The following is an 18301-nucleotide window of genomic DNA, read 5'->3' as shown; positions in this document are numbered from 1 at the left end:
GTAAAAGGATTTAAGATGTAATCTGATCAAAGGACTGGTCACCACTGTTTTTAATAAGGTTTTAATTCCATTAGTACAAAACTTCAATTAAAAAAAATGTGTGAATCAAATCGTTTTCAAGATTGCAAAAAACATGTTTCCATAGTCTTCAACTAACTGCTGACAAATTTGGGGGAGAGTAAGGCAGCTTATATTCAAATAAAAATGAAAATGTCTCTAATTATAAAGATTCCAGTTAAATATATCTTTTGGAATGATAAAGTATTAAACTGTACTACTAATATATGCAGTAAGAAAATGGTGGTTTGTCATCATTTATAAACATAAATGTATTTACAAACATTCTAAATATTCAGTATATATACTTCAGGAGAAATCTAGTCTTAAGACAGTGATTTTTATTACCTTTCGTCTACCATGTTTGACACTATAAATATACTCACTGAAAATATTAACACAATATTTAAATAAAAATGAAGTGCATGAAAATTTATAAAATAAAACCAATGTACTCTGACTTCTAAGCATATCTTAAATATTTCAACTCTATTTTTCTGGCCTGGTCAGACCATTTAAAAATATTTCCACACTATTTTAATTTTAGGGTACAAAACAGTAGCAACTTACTAAGTTTCCATTTTTTAAATTAATATAGAAATTCTCAAAATACTGAAAACCCTGTTTTATGAAAGCAGTAACCACATCATAACAACTTATTTCATTAAGAACACATCTTCAAAAGGCACATTTTAATGACTGGTATTTATCTAAAGATATTAGCTTGAGCTTTGAATTTCCAGTCAATTTTCCATTATCTCAACATTAAGATCATGGAGGGTCAGGGGAGGTAGGAGAACACAGGTTTCCAATGGACTTCCACTAGGACAGCAGTATCCTCACTCATCACATCCACGAAGACCAAGAGAAAGATGTGAAGAAAGGGAGAATGGCAGATCTGACTTCCATCCTAATTCAATCTTCAGGAAATACTTTTTATATAAAAACAATTTGAAAAATTACAGGACAGAAAGCTTAACGACAAAAGGCCAAGACCACAAACTGCCCAGTTTAGTCTGAGTGGTGATGTTATTTGTTTGGAGCCTAAGAAGAGAATGAAGCTCCTGCTTCTTTGGGATCAAATCTTCATATCGGGCTCATCTCAATTTCAATCACTTGGTAAGTTAAAAGTACTACAAATTCCCAGGATGTCAGAAATACTGATATTCAAAATCAAATAAAAATGACTTAATGGTTATCTCTGTTACGGTCCCCTTTAACTGGGACTAGTATTCTAAAGTTGACTGTAATTATAATAACATCAGTAATTTCAAGTACCCTACAACACTACTATTATTTTTAAGAGGTTATGTTCTAGGACCTGAAAATGCAACCCAATATACGGTTTGAGTTATGGTTTACCTTTCAGTGAAGTTTAATACTAATTGAAGTACTAAATTGAACGAGATCAGTACTCTGAGGTACTAAATGATTAAGTATTGATCCCATGCAAGAAACAGATGGGAATTTTTAATGCTATTCTGGAATTTCAAAATACTGGGGATCTATCTTAATTTCATATTATTCCCCTCAAGTCTCAGTTGAGTGTTTCCATTTTTTTAAAGGGGGAGATAGCGTTAGATTTTTTTTCCCTCACTATAACAAAATAATTGACCCAAAATATTCTGAAGTACAAAAAAGAAAATGGTCATTGGTAACTTGAAATATAATTTTCTGGTCCCTAATAATGGTCACTTTAGGAGCATTTATTCAAGTTCTAAAGTAGCAGCTTTTTAAATTAAGGCAACATTGTTTTATTCTTAACTATTTTCTATTAACTACTCTATTAAAGCTCATAAGAGCAGTTTCATCCTCAAAGGCCTTTTATAATGTAAGAAGAGTTAACATGACCATTCTTCTCAATATTAAAAAAGTATATAAAAAGTTATTGTATTCAAAGTCAACAAACACCTTATTTTTCTGTTTGGAATTCTAGAGTAATTATAGTCATTCCAGAATGTGTAAACTATGAAATGACCTCTGAAACTAACATCAACAACATAAAATACAATTTTTCTACAAAAATACGACATAGGAGATATATCACTTCTTCCCTGAAATAGAAATTTAGTATTTGGACAGAAAACTGTAAACTTCAATTACATTCAAAGAAAACCTTTTAGAAACTTATATTATTTGAGGTTTTGGCAACTGGAGCTCTTACCAGCAGGTTTACAGGGCGGTAATGTTGTAACAACACAATAATGCCAAACAGTTTCTTTCTCTCACATCTGCTACCAGGAGGAAAAAAAAGGCTTCCTGCAGTGGACAGTCTGGGTGAATGAATTGCTGAGGTGGACGATCCGACCCTGACCTCCACCTTGACTGCGCTCCACAATCACACAAGGCATCTGTACTAGCTGGACAGGACTCCTCCTGTCTCTCAACGCCTGAGTAAGATTTAAGATCTGTGGAAAGAAGAGAGGTTTTCATCAGTTCAAAAAGGATAAAAACCTTCCGTTCTTTGATATTAGTTTAACCATCTATTCATAACTACAATTTTTATTTCATCCATTTATGCCCAACAGAGACTGTGATGAGTAACTGCTATCAATATATATATGTGGATGTACAGATGCTTATACACACACATATACACAGACAAATGCACAGGATTAAACTTAAATAATTTTTGCCAATTGGTAACTTTGAAATATTCTAGAATGCATCTATGTCCAGGAGCAATGGAGTCAGAGACTGAATGAAGTGAATGGTTCCACATACGTACCCCAGTTGACACTGGACCTAAAAAAATACTGGTCTAAATAGTCTGGTTTTTACTAAATACTTGCCTTACCCACTCATTCAACAAATAAATTTACTGCATGCTTATTATGTGCTAGGCTCTGTTCTAAGTGCTGGGGATGCAACAGTAAGAAAACAAACAAAATCTCTGCCTTCACAGAGCTCACATTTCAGCAGGGGAGGAGTCAATAAACATCTCAAACAAGTCAATTACACCAAGTATTAGAAGGAAAAAGTGCTATGGGGAAGCATGACGCAGGGCAAGTGAATTAGCGAACTCGGGAAGGTAGCATTTAAAGTAAAGTTTTATTTAAGAGTCTATTCTTTTTTTTTTTTTTTTTTTTTGCGGTACGCGGGCCTCTCACTGCTGTGGCCTCCCCCGTTGTGGAGCACAGGCTCCGGACGCGCAGGCTCAAGCGGCCGTGGCTCACGGGTCCAGCCGCTCCGCGGCATGTGGGATCTTCCCGGACCGGGGCATGAACCTGTGTCCCCTGCATCGGCAGGCGGACTCTAAGAGTCTATTCTTAAATAGGAGAAGTAAAACTAGGAAAAGTAAACTATATTACATTCCATGTTTAAACATACTCTTGGAATTGCTACTTGAGCATATAAATAAGGTTATGAAACAATGCATAGCTTACAGCCTATTCTACTCTGTTCAAATAAAAATTTAATAATTAATTTTCTTTTTTTCCCTGCATATCAGGTAAAAAATTCCCTTTGGGGGCTTCCCTGGTGGCGCAGTGGTTGAGAGTCCGCCTGCCAATGCAGAGGACACGGGTTCGTGCCCCGGTCCGGGAGGATCCCACATGCCACGGAGCGGCTGGGCCCGTGAGCCATGGCCGCTGAGCCTGCGCGTCCGGAGCCTGTGCTCCGCAACGGGAGGGGCCACAACAGTGAGAGGCCCGCGTACAGAAAAAAAAAAAAAATCCCTTTGTTGTGTACGTTAGAAATAAGGATGTCTCCTTCAGGTATTTGAAAATATTTAATATACAGATGGTGTGCATTTTACTAGTTGTTGTAAAGACTGTTTAATAGTGAGATAAGCATAAAGGTTTCAACATAAAGCCATACTAATAAATAAATGTCATAATACTTGAACAGTATAAACTAGATGGTTTAGATCCTGGAAGATCTGAAGTATTTAATACATCAGAGAAATAAACCTTTACTAGTAATAGTAGCTACTCATTGTATTTATGGTTTAGGATTCCTTTTAAGCTCTTCCCTTAAAATCTTCTAGGCTAGTTATGTTTGGATAAAAAGACAAAAAGAATTTACAAAATTTATGTTTATAAGCATTGTTCTTACCATGAAAATAAATGTGGGTACCAGCATGGCTAAGGAATGAAATATTCAGTTAGTTTCCTCTTTTGATTTTAAAAATCCTATTCAAAACATGTTAATCTAAACACACTAATTTAAGTAACATCTAATATTTTCCTGACTCTAAAAACAATACATGATTGTTGTAGAGAATCTAGAAGCGGAATGGTACAAAGAAAATCATTCTACAAGACTAAAAAATTTCAAATATATAATAGCAAAAATTATTCAGTCTTAAAACTATCCAAAATATTAGTATTTCTTTGGGAGTTGAGAAGACACTTGATGATCTTGCATTTATTTACTAAAGAAATATTTACTGAGCACGCGCTGTGTTGGGGAGAAGACTAAATACGGGGAAAAAACCCATCTGAGCCCTTAAAGTGCACACATTGTAGAAACAAACAGCCACACAAACAAATAACTGGAATGTAGTGTGACAAACACTTCAGCAACAGTGGATCTATGCCCTGACTTTACAATCTGATCCCCTCCTTTACATACCACTCACTTTTTCATTTCCCAAAGAATAAACACATCTATTACTATATCTTTACATCAGAGAAGATTATTTTTAGAAATAGACTAAACATTGCAGACAAGGAAAAACACTTTATTTATTTATTTTGCGGTACACAGGCCTCTCACTGTTGTGGCCTCTCCCACTGCGGAGCACAGCCTCCGGATGCGCAGGCCCAGCAGCCGTGGCTCACGGGCCCAGCCGCTCCGCGGCATGTGGGATCCTCCCAGACCAGGGCACGAACCCGTGTCCCCTGCATCGGCAGGCGGACTCTCAACCACTGCGCCACCAGCGAAGCCCAGGAAAAACAGTTTAGAATGCTCCATCTATGCCACATTTGATACCATGGTAGGGGTGTGATAGGTCAAGAGCAGATGGTGTGAACTCACAGACTTCTGCATATAGACTTTGCTTTCCTTTGGACTAGTTCACTGGTCCTCAAATTTTAGTGGGCATGAGAATTACTGTACTATCTACATAAAACTATGTATATTCTACTTCCTGGTTGGTTTTAAGCTATTTTTCAACTGTACTATGCCCAATTTGCTGTCCTTTTTTTTTTGGCCTGCACCGTACGGCTTGTGGGATCTGTTTCCTGACTAAGGATTGAACCCGCGCTGCAGCAGTGAAAGCCCGGAATCCTAACCACTAGGCCACCAGGAAACTCCCCCAACATGCTGTCTTAACATCCAATTTCTGAGTGAAATGTGACCCCAATACTCCCATGGAGTGCTAGGGAAATCAGAACTCCTTGAGCGGCAGGAGGAGCCTAGGAAGACAGAGCTGGAGCTTGAAGGAAAAACTGTTCTCCAGAAGGAGAGGAAAAGGCATCCCAGGAGAGACGACAGCACGCAAAGGGCAGCACTGGGAGATGTGAACTGGGACTGAAGAACAGTTCTGAGCGGCTAGGCTTAGGGGAAGCTGACAGTGACAAGAGATAAAGGTAGCTATGTTGCTGGAGGCAGACTGCAAAGGTGTTGGAGAAGTTGCTCAAAGTCAGGGCTTAAGCCTGTACGGACTGACAAATCAGGGGAGTTTTAAATCACAAAAGAGATGATCATATCTGCTTTGAGAAAGATTGTTCTGGTCTAATGTGGAAGAAGGATGGGAAAAGAGGTAAGGACACCACTTAGAAGATCATTAAATCCAGAGAAGAGATGATAAGGACCCCAGGCAGAGGCAATGCCGAAATGTTGCAGATTCGCCAGACTTTAGACTCCCTTATTAAACAGATGCAACGTGTTAACCCCTTTGAGCCAAGTTACAAAATGCAGGCAACTATGTAGAGCTGTTATGAGGAAAAATAATAACAAACATAAAAATATCTAGTAAAGGGTCAAGTACTCAGGAGGTACGAAAGCGTCACTTTCATTTTCTTTAACATCAATTTTTACTGAATCTGCAAATGAGCTTCTGGTTTATATATCACTGAATAGAATTTCACTCTGTATTAATGAAACTGTTTTATTAAGCATTTCTGTCACTTTTTTCAGGTCGTGTATAAAATGTATTTCAAATAAATAAGTATTTCTGAGGTCCAGTGCTCCAAACAGGCACAGGTAGAAAGAACATAAAATGATGCTCTTATTGAGCTTGATCATGATTCAAGCTTGATCATGACCCTACTGCTAGTTAAAGTAAAATTCAAAAATTTTAACTGAATAAACATTTCTAGTCAAATTTTAAAAGAAATGCCTTCATACTAGTTCCTAATTCCAGTCCACATCTTTATATGTAGAATGAGAATTGTCACTGATTATGTGTGCAAAACTAAAAACTTACTCTAAACTAGGACAGAAGACTAGGTTGTACGAAGCACAAATCATGATGTTAATTGGCAAAATTAGAAGGGAGAGGGATTCAAGGGATAATTATAAATGACTGAAATAATGAAACGGAGCAGGACCCTATGTCCTCTGCCTGCCTTTTGTCTGTGGAAAAACCTTAGCCAGAGAATAAGTTTAATCAGAGAAATGAGAAAATACGGAAACAAAGGAAAACAGCCAAAGGAGACCAAATAATAACAGGTTAGTCACTAAGCACAGTCAAAGACCCTTAGTTCCTCCTCAAGGGCTATAGATAATAATCTGGGCCATATCCTGTGAGCTGTCTTATAGATACTGAAACCCCCATCAAGTGGAAGAAGTTAACTACATGATGACCAGACTGTAGCCATGACCTAAGCTGACACAATTCCAAGAATTGGCCTCAAGGAAATGGGAACAAACGGACTCTGGAACTGAAGATTAACTGTACTTACAACAACCAAGATGATGCTGGTCAGACCACCGCATGACCAATTTCAAGATGACTGTCAGAGCTGACTGTGCTGTTTCTGCATGTAGCCCCCTCCCTCCATCTATAAAAGCTCTTGCCCACTGGTTGTAGGAGGGGGGGAGGGGAGTTGGTCATTGGACAGGCATCTGCCCTCCCCCACCAGTTGCCAGCATCTAAAATAAAGCAAACTTTCCTTTCCACCAACCTTGCCTCTTTATTGGTTTTTGAGCAGCGAGCAGCCCGGATCCCACTTTCGGTTTCAATAACACAGTATTCTGACTCAATTAAGGAACTGGCTGAATAATGAATTCTGTTGCTTGAAACACAGGTATTAGTTTTTGTTAGTTAAACCTTGGTTTCAAAGCACTGATTTACTTTAGAATATAAAATAATACCTGATTTTTTTCAGACTTCTTTTAAAAAAGGGTTAAAATCAGAGAGCTACACAATCATGTACATGGTCAGAGTACCTTACTCTTTTTGGCTATCAGAAAGGTCAAAACCAAATTAAAATAAAAAACCAAAACAAAATAAAATTAAAACATAATGTTCTATTTTATTTTTTCTTTCCCAGATCCTGATCCTGTCACTTTTATATTCTATTACACCCATTTGTATAATACTTTACTCCTTTGTATAATACTTTACTCCAGGATATGAATAAATAAACCTAAAACAGCAGATAGCCACTGGTATATCTTTGTAACAGACCTCAGAACTAGAATGTCCCCATATCTGTTCAGACAAGCATTTTAAAATTAAAATTTAAATTTCTCACATACTAACTTTAATCTACAATTAAAGCTTACAAGATTATTTACAGCTTTTATTTAAAAAAAACACACAAACATTTCTGAAATAAAGATACATCTTTAGGGATAAGAGAATTCCAGAAGATGGAGCATATTGTTAAGTCAAATAGATATGTTTCAAGCAAAAATGCCAAATAAGGGCATAATTACGTATGCCTGAAAATTTAGTTCAAATATAGTTTAGGGTGGTAACACTCAGCAACATAATTACAATCATCAATCATCTAAGCCCATCATTCATACCTGAATTACCGAAAACACCTCCCCACAAGGCTCCCTGGTTCTAGACTCATCTGCTGAGTCAATGTGCACCCCACTGTCCAATCTGCAGGGATTCTTTGTTGGGTTATGGACACCTTTTGCTGGGATATAAATTCTATTGCCCAGTCCATGCCCAAGACGCACATATAAACAGAATTTAGCACGTAATCTCAGGGAGTTCATAGGAGAAACCCCAGGGTAAGGTCTCCTCTCGGGAAATGTAAGTCTCATCATAACTCTCCCTTTTAAAAAAATATTCTGATTCCTTTCTTATTATATACAATATGTTAGCAGCTTATACATACCATTATGCACTACATTTTATAACATATTCTGGAGATCTCTCCATACTAGTAAATGGACAACTTAGTCATTACCACAGCCCTTGTTTAAAAATTGAAGTATAGTTGATTTAAAATATATTGCATTAGTTTCAGGTGTATAGCTTAGGGATTCTTTTTTTTTTTTTTTGCAGATTATACTCCATTAAACGTTATTACAAGATATTGGGTATAATTCCCTGTGCTATACAGTACATCCTTGTTGATTATCTATTTTATGTACAGTAGTTTGTTAATCCCATACTCCTAATTTGTCTCTCCCCTCTCCCTCTCCCCTTTGGTAATCATAAATTTGTTTTCTATGTCTGTGGATCTGTTCCTGTTTTGTATATAAATTCATTTGTATTATTTTTTAGATTTCACATATAAGTGATAATCAAAGTTTTGTCTTTTGCTGACTTATTTCATTAAGTATAATATTCTTTAGGTCTATCCATGTTGCTGCAAATGGCAATATTTCATTCTTTTTTATGGCTGAGTAATATTCCACTGTATTCTAAGCCAATCATCTGTTGATGGGCACTTGGGTTATCACAACTGCTCCAATCCCTTCCATGTGGAGTCTATACCCGGCACTTAAGGCCCTTCAGAATCTGGCTCTAGCCTGCTTCTCCGGCCATTTCACTTACTATTTAAAACGTGTGACTCCAGCAAAGCACTGTATAAGCGCAAGAGAACACAGAGAGATGTATGCTAATAATCTGTCCCTTTTCCTGACCCCCAGCCTCATCAGAAGCAAGAGCTCCATCAGAGTAGGAACTTGGTTTTTACTCACTGCTTTATCTCAATCATTAGGACAGTTTCTGGCTCTGGTTCTGTCAATAAATATATGATGAATACACAGTTATCTAATTTAACTATATCTATTTGTTAATGTTATATAATAAATAGTGCAAAACTTAGACTTGTCTTCTTTGTCACAGGTATGCAGCAAACAGCTACCTTAAATGAAATGCATATTTTAGGAAGAAAAAGTTAATTAGTAAGTCACTAAAAGACAATGTTTACCCTATAGTTTATTTTCATTTCAAGTCTTCCTTTTGGAATCTAAATACTATTAGTAGACTAGAAGAACCAGACATCACCTGTAGGTCAGCCCAGCCTGCAGGTCCACACCAGCAGATGTAATTGATACCCTGTATTGCTAATGAAAGGAAGTGAAAAGGAGTGAGAGGACTGAGTTACAACTAGTACTTTTATGTCCTAATTGGTGCTCAACCATGGTGACATGGTTATTTACTGACTGCTCTAGCAAAGGCCAAATATATTTTATGAGGAAAATAATCAACAGGAAACAGAACTTGGTATTGAAACATTCAAGCAAGTGGATTTGAGGAGGAAGACGATACCAACACTCAGGAAACCAGTTATCAAAATGAGGACAAGAAGTAGCAGTAGGAGGAAACTGGCTAACTAAACAATACACAACAAGGTGAAAAAAATCTAATACAGAAGACAAAAGAGAAAAAAAGAGTATTGAAATCAACTTCATTTCTAATCATCTGAGCTACTTTGGTTCAGAATAAAGGACAGTGTTGAGAGCTGCATCTTTGGGTCACAATGGAAAAAAAAAGTTGACTACTGTTTCAAAGAGAGAGTTTTTCCTTAATGAACAAGATCTTAAAAAGGTGACCTACCTGACCCCTCATCACAGACATCTGCCTTTCAAAAGTGGCTTTGTCAAATCTTCTGTCAGTCTATCACAAAAAGGAAAGAAAACATTACTACAATTCTAAAAATCAGGATCTTTTAAAAAAAAATAGAAAACCAATGAACTCTTCAACTCAGCACATAAGGTCATTAGAAAGCATTCCTAATAGAAAAAAATAGCATGAAAAGATTATTTTTAATTGATGTATTTTCGTATTCCTCATTTATACGAAATACATTTTCGTATGTATTTCGTATAAACAGTGTAGTTATACTCCAACTTGTTCCAGAAAGGATTTAAAATGACTTTCCAGCCAATGGGTTTAGGCTTTTTTAAAAAGAAAATTGAATCATAGCAGATCACCAAACATTTATTATAATTCAGAGTAATTTTGTAAAAATTCAACTTTTGAAGCAAACAACTTCTTAAATTATAATGTAGTTTCACTTCAAAGAATACTCATAGTGTAACTTCACAAACTTATGCTCCTATAAAGTAAAACTGCTAATTCCTTTCTGTTATGTCAGGTTCTACTGCAAGCAGTGATACCAGAAGCAGTAAACTGCAAATCAACTCTATTAAGAAAATCTCTATTTCATTTTCTGCAATAATTAAAACTAAAAACTTATTTACCTTAAAAAGTTCATAAAGATCTTCACATAAATCTTGCACAAAGTTCATGTCAGAAATATGTGGTAGAACTAAATTTCTTATTTCTTCAGAAAAAGGAACTTTTGCTTGAGGAAGCCAAGCCCAGTGAAATGGATCTAAAAAAAAAAAAAAAAAAGTATTCTTATCAGTGAGGGGAAGTGGTTTATTTAGACCTAAATTTACCCTGTTTTTCCCCTACAGTTCCTAGGCTAAAAAAAAAGACAGGAGACCTAGAGGGGTGGGATAGGGAGGGTGGGAGGGAGACACAAGAGGGAGGAGATATAGGGATATATGTATAGCTGATTCACTTTGTTATAAAGCAGAAACAAACACACCACTGTAAAGCAATTATACTCCAATAAAGATGTTAAAAAAAAAAAAAGGAGAAAGGAGGGATCAGAGAGAACAATTAGTTTTTGCCATCTAAATTATTCAGATTTCTAAGTTTGGATGGTTAATTCAGATGGTAAAGCACAGTAAGGTATTACCTGAACTGGTTAGGTTTCTGAGTTTTAAATTGGAAACAGTAAGAGTTTTGATAATGAATCTATCTCAAACAGCCCTATATCAAAAAATATATCTGGGGCTTCCCTGGTGGTGCAGTGGTTGAGAGTCCGCCTGCCGATGCAGGGGACACAGGTTCGTGCCCCGGTCTGGGAAGATCCCATATGCCGCAGAGCGGCTGGGCCCGTGAGCCATGGCCGCTGAGCCTGCGCATCCGGAGCCTGTGCTCTGCAACGGGAGAGGCCGCAACAGTGAGAGGCCCGCGTACCGCAAAAACAAAAAAACATATATATATATATATATATATATATATATATGAATCTCTGGTTCCTGTGTTTGGAAACTGAGGGGTATCTATAATTTGTTCACAGCCCCAGATACCATGGCCGAGGTCTCCCTGCCTTTTCAGCCATAAATTATCAGGAACTGAACACTCATATTTGTATATGTGTGTGTATGATGTTCCAAAATTTTAAATCATTACTAGGTAAACAGGTAATTGGCTTTGAGGGATAAAAGATCCATGATTCTGGGCTAACTCTAGTTCTCTCCCGAGAAGACCATTAAATATACACAGTGCCAGGACTAGAAAGATTTGTAACGTAGTGAGATTGTCTAGATAGGGTACATATTCAGATTCACGCAAGAAAATGTAAGGCTTATGAGAATATGATCACCCACAGAACTCCAGTGGGTACAACCAATGCGAACCTCCAGCTCCTACCATGTAGAAAGCCCTGAGGAAAACACTCTGCCTTTAGAGTCATTCCTTCTGAATTCTCTTTTATCTATCTCTTTGAACACTGTGGGAAGTAGTCCATTCCAAAGAAAGCCTTTCCTGTGGCCTACATCTCTGAAGCTATGTCCAATTTCCCTTTGACCTTTCCCTGACCAATTATATAAAAGAAAAGCCCTGATTCTATGCCTGCCTCTACTTCCAATCCCTATCCCTCAACTTCTACTATCACCATTCAAACTCTCCCCTAAGATCACCAGTCATCTCATAAGGGTTTCTCCAAAAGCCCGTCTTCAGCCCTCATTCTACTTCATGTGTCTTTGCAGCAAGCAGCACTGTTCTCTATCATCTCCCTCTGAAATTCTCTTCTATGTGGTTTTGGAGATACCACCCTCTCAAACTTTACCTTCTGTCTTTTAAGCCATTTCTCTTGTTTGCTGGCTTTTCCTCTCATTTTCAATGTCACCATTCCCAGATTCTATACTTAGTCCTTCCTCTCCTTCATCTACTAAATATTCATGAAACATTTATTGAGTACCTACGTGCCTCACATTGTCCTAGTGGTGGCATTTGTTCACCATGATTTTCCCAGGTGATAGCAATACCACCACGGCTTCCACTTACCAAGGTGACAGTTTAAAAATGACATCCTCAATACCAATTAATCTTTCAAGTTCTAGACCCTTAATCCCCAACTGTGTGTTTGGTAAAATTTTCCAGGTGTACTGTAGGCATCTTAAACTTGACACTTTTAAAATACAATTTGCATATAGATTCCAAACGATTAGAGGAAAAAAAAAATAGAACAAAGACATCTCAAGTCAGTTCAACCAAAGATAGGAAGGAAAAAAAGAAAAAAATTGAAATTCATGGTAAATAGAAAAAAAAAAAAGATGGCAGGAAAAGTTCAAACACATCAGTAGTTTATTGAGACAAACTACAGAGTTAAGTGTACCAGTTAAAAGGATCTCAGATTGGGTAAAAAAAAAAATTCAGCTAAGAGCTGTTCATATGTCATATCAAAATAATGAAAGTTGAAAATAAAAGTATAGAATAATACAGGTAAATACTAATAAAAAGAAACGAGGTACAGCAATGTTACAACAGATGAAATAAGAAATGCCAAAAACACTGCGAGGGATAAAGTGGGATATATTTTACACTAATAAAAAGAACAAGCCAACGGCAAGATAAAATGCCAGGCCTTTGTGTGTGAAATACAAAGCAAGAAACGCAAAGAAATGCAAAAAGAAACTGACAAAATTACAATCACAGTGAACTTTGTCTCTCAAAAATTAACAGATCAAGTGGTCAAAAAATATATCAAGAATATGATTTGACTAACAAGCTTTCATTAGTAAACAGACACAGAACTTTGTGCCTAACCGCATTCTTCTCAAATACAGTCCTTCAAACTGGCCATATATCAAGTTACAAAAGAATTACTAAAAAATTTCAAAGAGCAGAATTCACACAGTTAACATTCACAGATCACAAAGCAATAAAACTTGAAAATAACAATGGACAGTTTTTTTAATCAACTGCCCTAGAAATTTAAAACCAAACAAAATACTTCTAAATTATTCCTGTCAAAAATAAAATCGGAAAGTATGAATATGTAAAAGCAGAACAACAATGCAACACCTAGCCAATCTGTGCTTTAGCCAAATGATACCTAGAAAAAAAATATATAGGGAAATAAAATAGCATGAACACAACAGAAGAAAATAATAATGGAAAACATAAATTATGAAAAAGAAAAAGCAAATAAACAAACTGGAAACCTGATCAACAGAAGGTCAATTACCTGATAAAAGCGAAAAATATATATATATAAAATATATTTATATAATTATGTATATATTTTTTGTATATTATATTTATATATAATCATATATATTATATATATGGGTCAATGCTTTACAATAGACAATCTTGGGCAAGTCTAGTGAAAAAAAATCCAATAAGCAGTAGGAATTTAAAAGAGGCATAGTCATAAATACAGAGATTATTTTTTAAATTTATTACATATATTTCAAACATACACAAAAATTTTAAAAACTAGTACAATGAATTCCCATATTCTGAATAACCTAATTCAATTATTCCCAAATTTCTTATAAAATTTGTTTCATCTATCCTTGTTTTTCCTCCCCCTAAGTATTTTAAAGCAAATTCCATTTAATTTCACCCCTAAATATTTAATATGCACAGAGGGGATTTCTTAAATTATAAGAGAATTCTTTAAAACACTTATACGCATAAATTACAACTCAAGATAACATGGATAATTTAAAGCAAAATAACAACGTCTAAAACTGGCTCAAGAAGACGTAGAAAAACTGACCATTAACTGTAGAAGAGACTGGTAAGGCAGTTAAGCCACTACTAACTAGAAAACGGGGAGGTAGGCCTAAATTGTTTTAGAAGTGAATACTACCCAAATATGAAAATAAAATTCTACCAAAATATTAAAATAGATAATTCCCATATTACATACATTTAAAAACTGGAAAGCTATCAAACTTATTTTACAAGGCTAATACAAGCCAAAAAATCAAAATCAGACAGTTATCCAAAAATAAGCAAACAATACATGGCAAGACCCACAGAGCGTAGTACACATCTTTGCATCCCTAGTGCCTAGAACTGAGCCCTGATGAATGACTGTATTTCACCCAGTTTTTCCTCTGCTATTGTGATATCCATAAATTTCATTCCCTTCTTATTCTGGAAAAGGGGTAACTATAGAATCTATGGAAAGTTCTAAATACTCACATGCTCTCCACTCATCAGGATGTTTAAAAGGAAATGCTAGACCATTATCAATTGCAGCTATTTTAATAAGCGTTTCTTTATCATCAGTCCATTTTGTTTCCTGAAGGGCAGAAAAATAGTCTGTTGATAAAAAAATTTATATGCATATTTCCAAAAGATAATTTATAACAATTATTGAGATTTAAAGACATTTTATCTGAAGAGCTTATAAAAATAAAGTTGCCAGAAGGTACCAATTTACCCTTTAAGGGAAGAGACTGTCTTAAGAATCAGTAAAAACTTCATAATCACTATTTTTTTTTAAATTTGGTATTACAAATTCATGCATTAATAATTTCATTTTTTTCCTCTTTGGGGAAGAGGGCTTGGAATTATCAAGACTTTAAAAAGTGTACTTCGGGATAATTTATTGTTAGATACAGTGCTTAAATGTATGGTATTTGCAAAATATTGATATTTTTAAGATAACAACTTAAAGTTACCTTATTAAAATCAAGTCTTTCCTACGGTCTCATAGAAATAATTAGTTCAAATACAAAATGCTTCTAAATAAAACTCCTCAATGACCATAGCTAAATATAATAAGGTCCAGTAGAAGGAACTTCAAGATACTCTTGATTACAGAATGTAGGCCATTCCTAACTTCTCCATTCTTCTGTAAGGGAAACGAAGACCTCAGGGACAAGAGACTTTTCATGTTAAACAGTACTTCCTATTATCAAAAAATAGAGGGTTGCCATTATTAAGTGGCCTAGATAAAATAACAAGACGTGAAAAAGATAAATTTTAAATTGAAAGTATTAGAGTGAAGGTCCAAGTGATATATGCCAAGTTTGTTCCTGTTAGTTTATATCAAATATCTCGATGAAAATGCACAAAATACTTAAGAGCAAAAGAATAAGGTTTTCAGTAAAATCCAATTGCTTAAGATATACCAATAAAATATATTTAGGAACTGTTATAAATATGAATATTTTTATATGTGTATTTTAAAACCCATTTCTGCTATAACTGCCATTTATTTTTATTTCTATCATTTTTTTCTATTTACAACTTTATGAGGTATAATTTACACACAATAAACTTTACATATTAAAGTGTACAATTTGACAAGCACTGACAGATGTGAAACCACCCAGAAGTTTCCTTGTGTCCCTTAGCAGTCCCCTCCCTCCCTCTACCCCACCCCAGGCAACCATGGCCTGCTTTCTGTCCCTAGGGATTAGTTTGAACATTCTAGATTTTTATATAAAAGGAATCAGACAGTATCTTCCATTTTGTGTAGCTTCTTTCACTTGGCAGGATTTTGAAATTCATTCACATTATTGCGTATATCAAGCTCATTCTTTTTTTATTGCTGAGTACTATGAATATGTAATTTTAAATTGATGAACACGGAAAACTACAAACTTTTAAAGTTATGCAACAGCTTTAAGTGATGAGAATACACAGACTGTAAACATTAGAGAAATTTATTTTTAGTCGGTTAAAACTTTCTTAAATGTATAAACTGATTTAAACTAGTAAAATTATTCTGAAAATATCTCTCACGTAAATATCTAAAATTTGAACTTGGGTAGTCAAAGTTGATAGGAATGGATCTAAAATCTATCATTCTGATAGTGTTAAGGGTCTTCACAGTCTATTATGTACATGAAAACCAGCTTCTTATAAGCATTAGAAGTATATTTTTTTAAGTTCAATGGCTATAATTCACAGGTAAAGCACATAGGTTCCATTTTAATTGGGTAATTCTGTATTACCTAATCCTGAGTCATAAGGCTCAGAAAGAAGTGAATTAGTAAAATATAAAAAATACTAGAAGCCTTTCTTTATTACATAAAAGCAAAATAAATATGGTGGTTATACAACAAATTTCCAAAGCCCTAAAAAAAGTACTGAGCTGGGCTTCCCTGGTGGCACAGCGGTTGAGAGTCCGCCTGCCGATGCAGGGGGACACGGGTTCGTGCCCCGGTCCGGGAAGATCCCACATGCCGCGGAGTGGCTGGGCCCGTGAGCCATGGCCGCTGAGCCTGCGCGTCCGGAGCCTGTGCTCCGCAATGGGAGAGGCCACAACAGTGAGAGGCCCGCGTGTCGCAAAAAGAAAAAAAAAAAGTACTAAGCTGATATCATTCTTCTATACTAATACAACATAAAAAATAAAACTGCACAGAGGTTTTGAAAATAGAATAAAAAATACAATGTAAACAGGTGAAGGAAAGAAAAAAGAGGATAAAAACAGAAAAAGGAGATAAAAACCAAGGATCTAGGTGAAGGAGAGGATGTGATGAAAAATAACTTAACATCAAGGAATATTTTACAGAAATTGATAGCGTGTGTATGTGTATATACATATATATATTAAAATCTCCTTACCGTAATTTCATCTTCTTGTTTCTGGTTTTCATATCTGATTAACCAATTATCATTTCCCCTGTCTTTCAAAACAAACAAACAAAAAATCTGTTACTTCATTTTTTTATGGATATCATAGTTTAATACCAAGGGGAAAAATTTAGTCATCACTTTTTGAGACCTTTATTTGTTATCTGTAGCATATGGACATATTAAAGGCTCCAATTTAACACATACAGACTAAAAATACTCATAAATGTTAGCTAACATTCATTGAGATTTACTCTGTGCCAGACATGGTTGTAAGTGCTTAACATGTATTAGTTCACTGAATTCTTAAAACCACTCTGTGGTAGGTACAATTACTGTCAAGAACTCTTAAACCAAGGTTATTAAAAAGGATAATTTCTCTTCACCTTGGGAAAAAAAGCATCTACCCCCATTTCCAGGCAAATTCCTGGATAGGCTCTTACCTAATGTCTCTATAGGAGTATTCTAGATTCTACACTAATTTTTAAAAAAATTGAACTATAGTCGATTCGCAATATTGTGTTAGTTTGAGGTGTACAGCACTGATTCAGTTATATATACATATTTTTTTCACATTATTTTCCATTATGGGTTATTACAAGATATTGAATATAATTCCCTATGCTATACAGTAAATCCTTGTTGCTTATCTGTTTTATGTGTGGTAGTTTGTACCTGTTAATCCCATACTCCTAATTTATCCCTCCTTCCTTCCCTCTCCCCTTAGGTAACCGTAAATTTGTTTTCTATGTCTGTGAGTCTGTTTCTGTTTCGTATGTAGCTTCATTTGTACTATTTTTTTGGATTCCACATATAAGTGATATAATATTATTTTTGTCTTTCTCTGTATGATTTACTTCACTAAGTATAATATTCTCTGGGTCCATCCATACTGCTGCAAATGGCAATATCTCATTCTTTTTCATGGCTGAGTAATATTCCATTGGATTCTACACTAATTTTAACATTAACTTAAGACCATATGATTTAATAAAGGTAAATATAAAAAGGTACATAATGCTTCTCCAGAAACTAATATAAATGAGCAAAGATTTTGAACCAGTGGTTCTTAAGCTTCAGGGTGCATGAGAATTACCTGGAGGATTTATTAAAAACACAAACTGCTGGCCTCACATTCAGCAGGTCTGGGCTGGGCTCCCAGAACTGCATTTGTAACAAATGTCCATATAATACTGACCCTGACAGTCCAGGGAACCACTGTCGCAGATTATCTATTATGTTGGCCAAAAAGTTTGT

At 35.5% G+C, this 18301-nt stretch overlaps 1 protein-coding gene across 7 annotated transcripts in view; it reads right to left on the bottom strand.

Annotated features, from left to right (window-relative positions):
- The window catches only part of PI4K2B (phosphatidylinositol 4-kinase type 2 beta), a 33251-nt gene that overhangs the window by 519 nt on the left and 14431 nt on the right, over positions 1 to 18301 (bottom strand). For 2 of the 7 annotated variants that reach the window (XM_067735657.1, XM_067735661.1), the window contains exons 6-10: positions 17036 to 17097; positions 14660 to 14759; positions 10624 to 10757; positions 9977 to 10036; positions 46 to 2465 (exon numbers count right to left, since the gene is read on the bottom strand). In XM_067735657.1, coding sequence (XP_067591758.1) covers positions 2292 to 2465; positions 9977 to 10036; positions 10624 to 10757; positions 14660 to 14759; positions 17036 to 17097 — 530 coding nt within the window. In that variant the 3' untranslated portion in view covers positions 46 to 2291. Of the gene's footprint in view, positions 1 to 45; positions 2466 to 9976; positions 10037 to 10623; positions 10758 to 14659; positions 14760 to 17035; positions 17098 to 18301 lie in introns of those variants that run through there. The other 5 variants (XR_010942950.1, XR_010942951.1, XM_067735659.1 and 2 more) reach the window with 5 other exon arrangements.

Source organism: Pseudorca crassidens, chromosome 4, assembly GCF_039906515.1.
Source record: "Pseudorca crassidens isolate mPseCra1 chromosome 4, mPseCra1.hap1, whole genome shotgun sequence".
In the NCBI taxonomy this organism is placed as follows: Eukaryota; Metazoa; Chordata; class Mammalia; order Artiodactyla; family Delphinidae; genus Pseudorca; species Pseudorca crassidens.
This window is presented reverse-complemented; position numbering and strand designations above follow the sequence as displayed.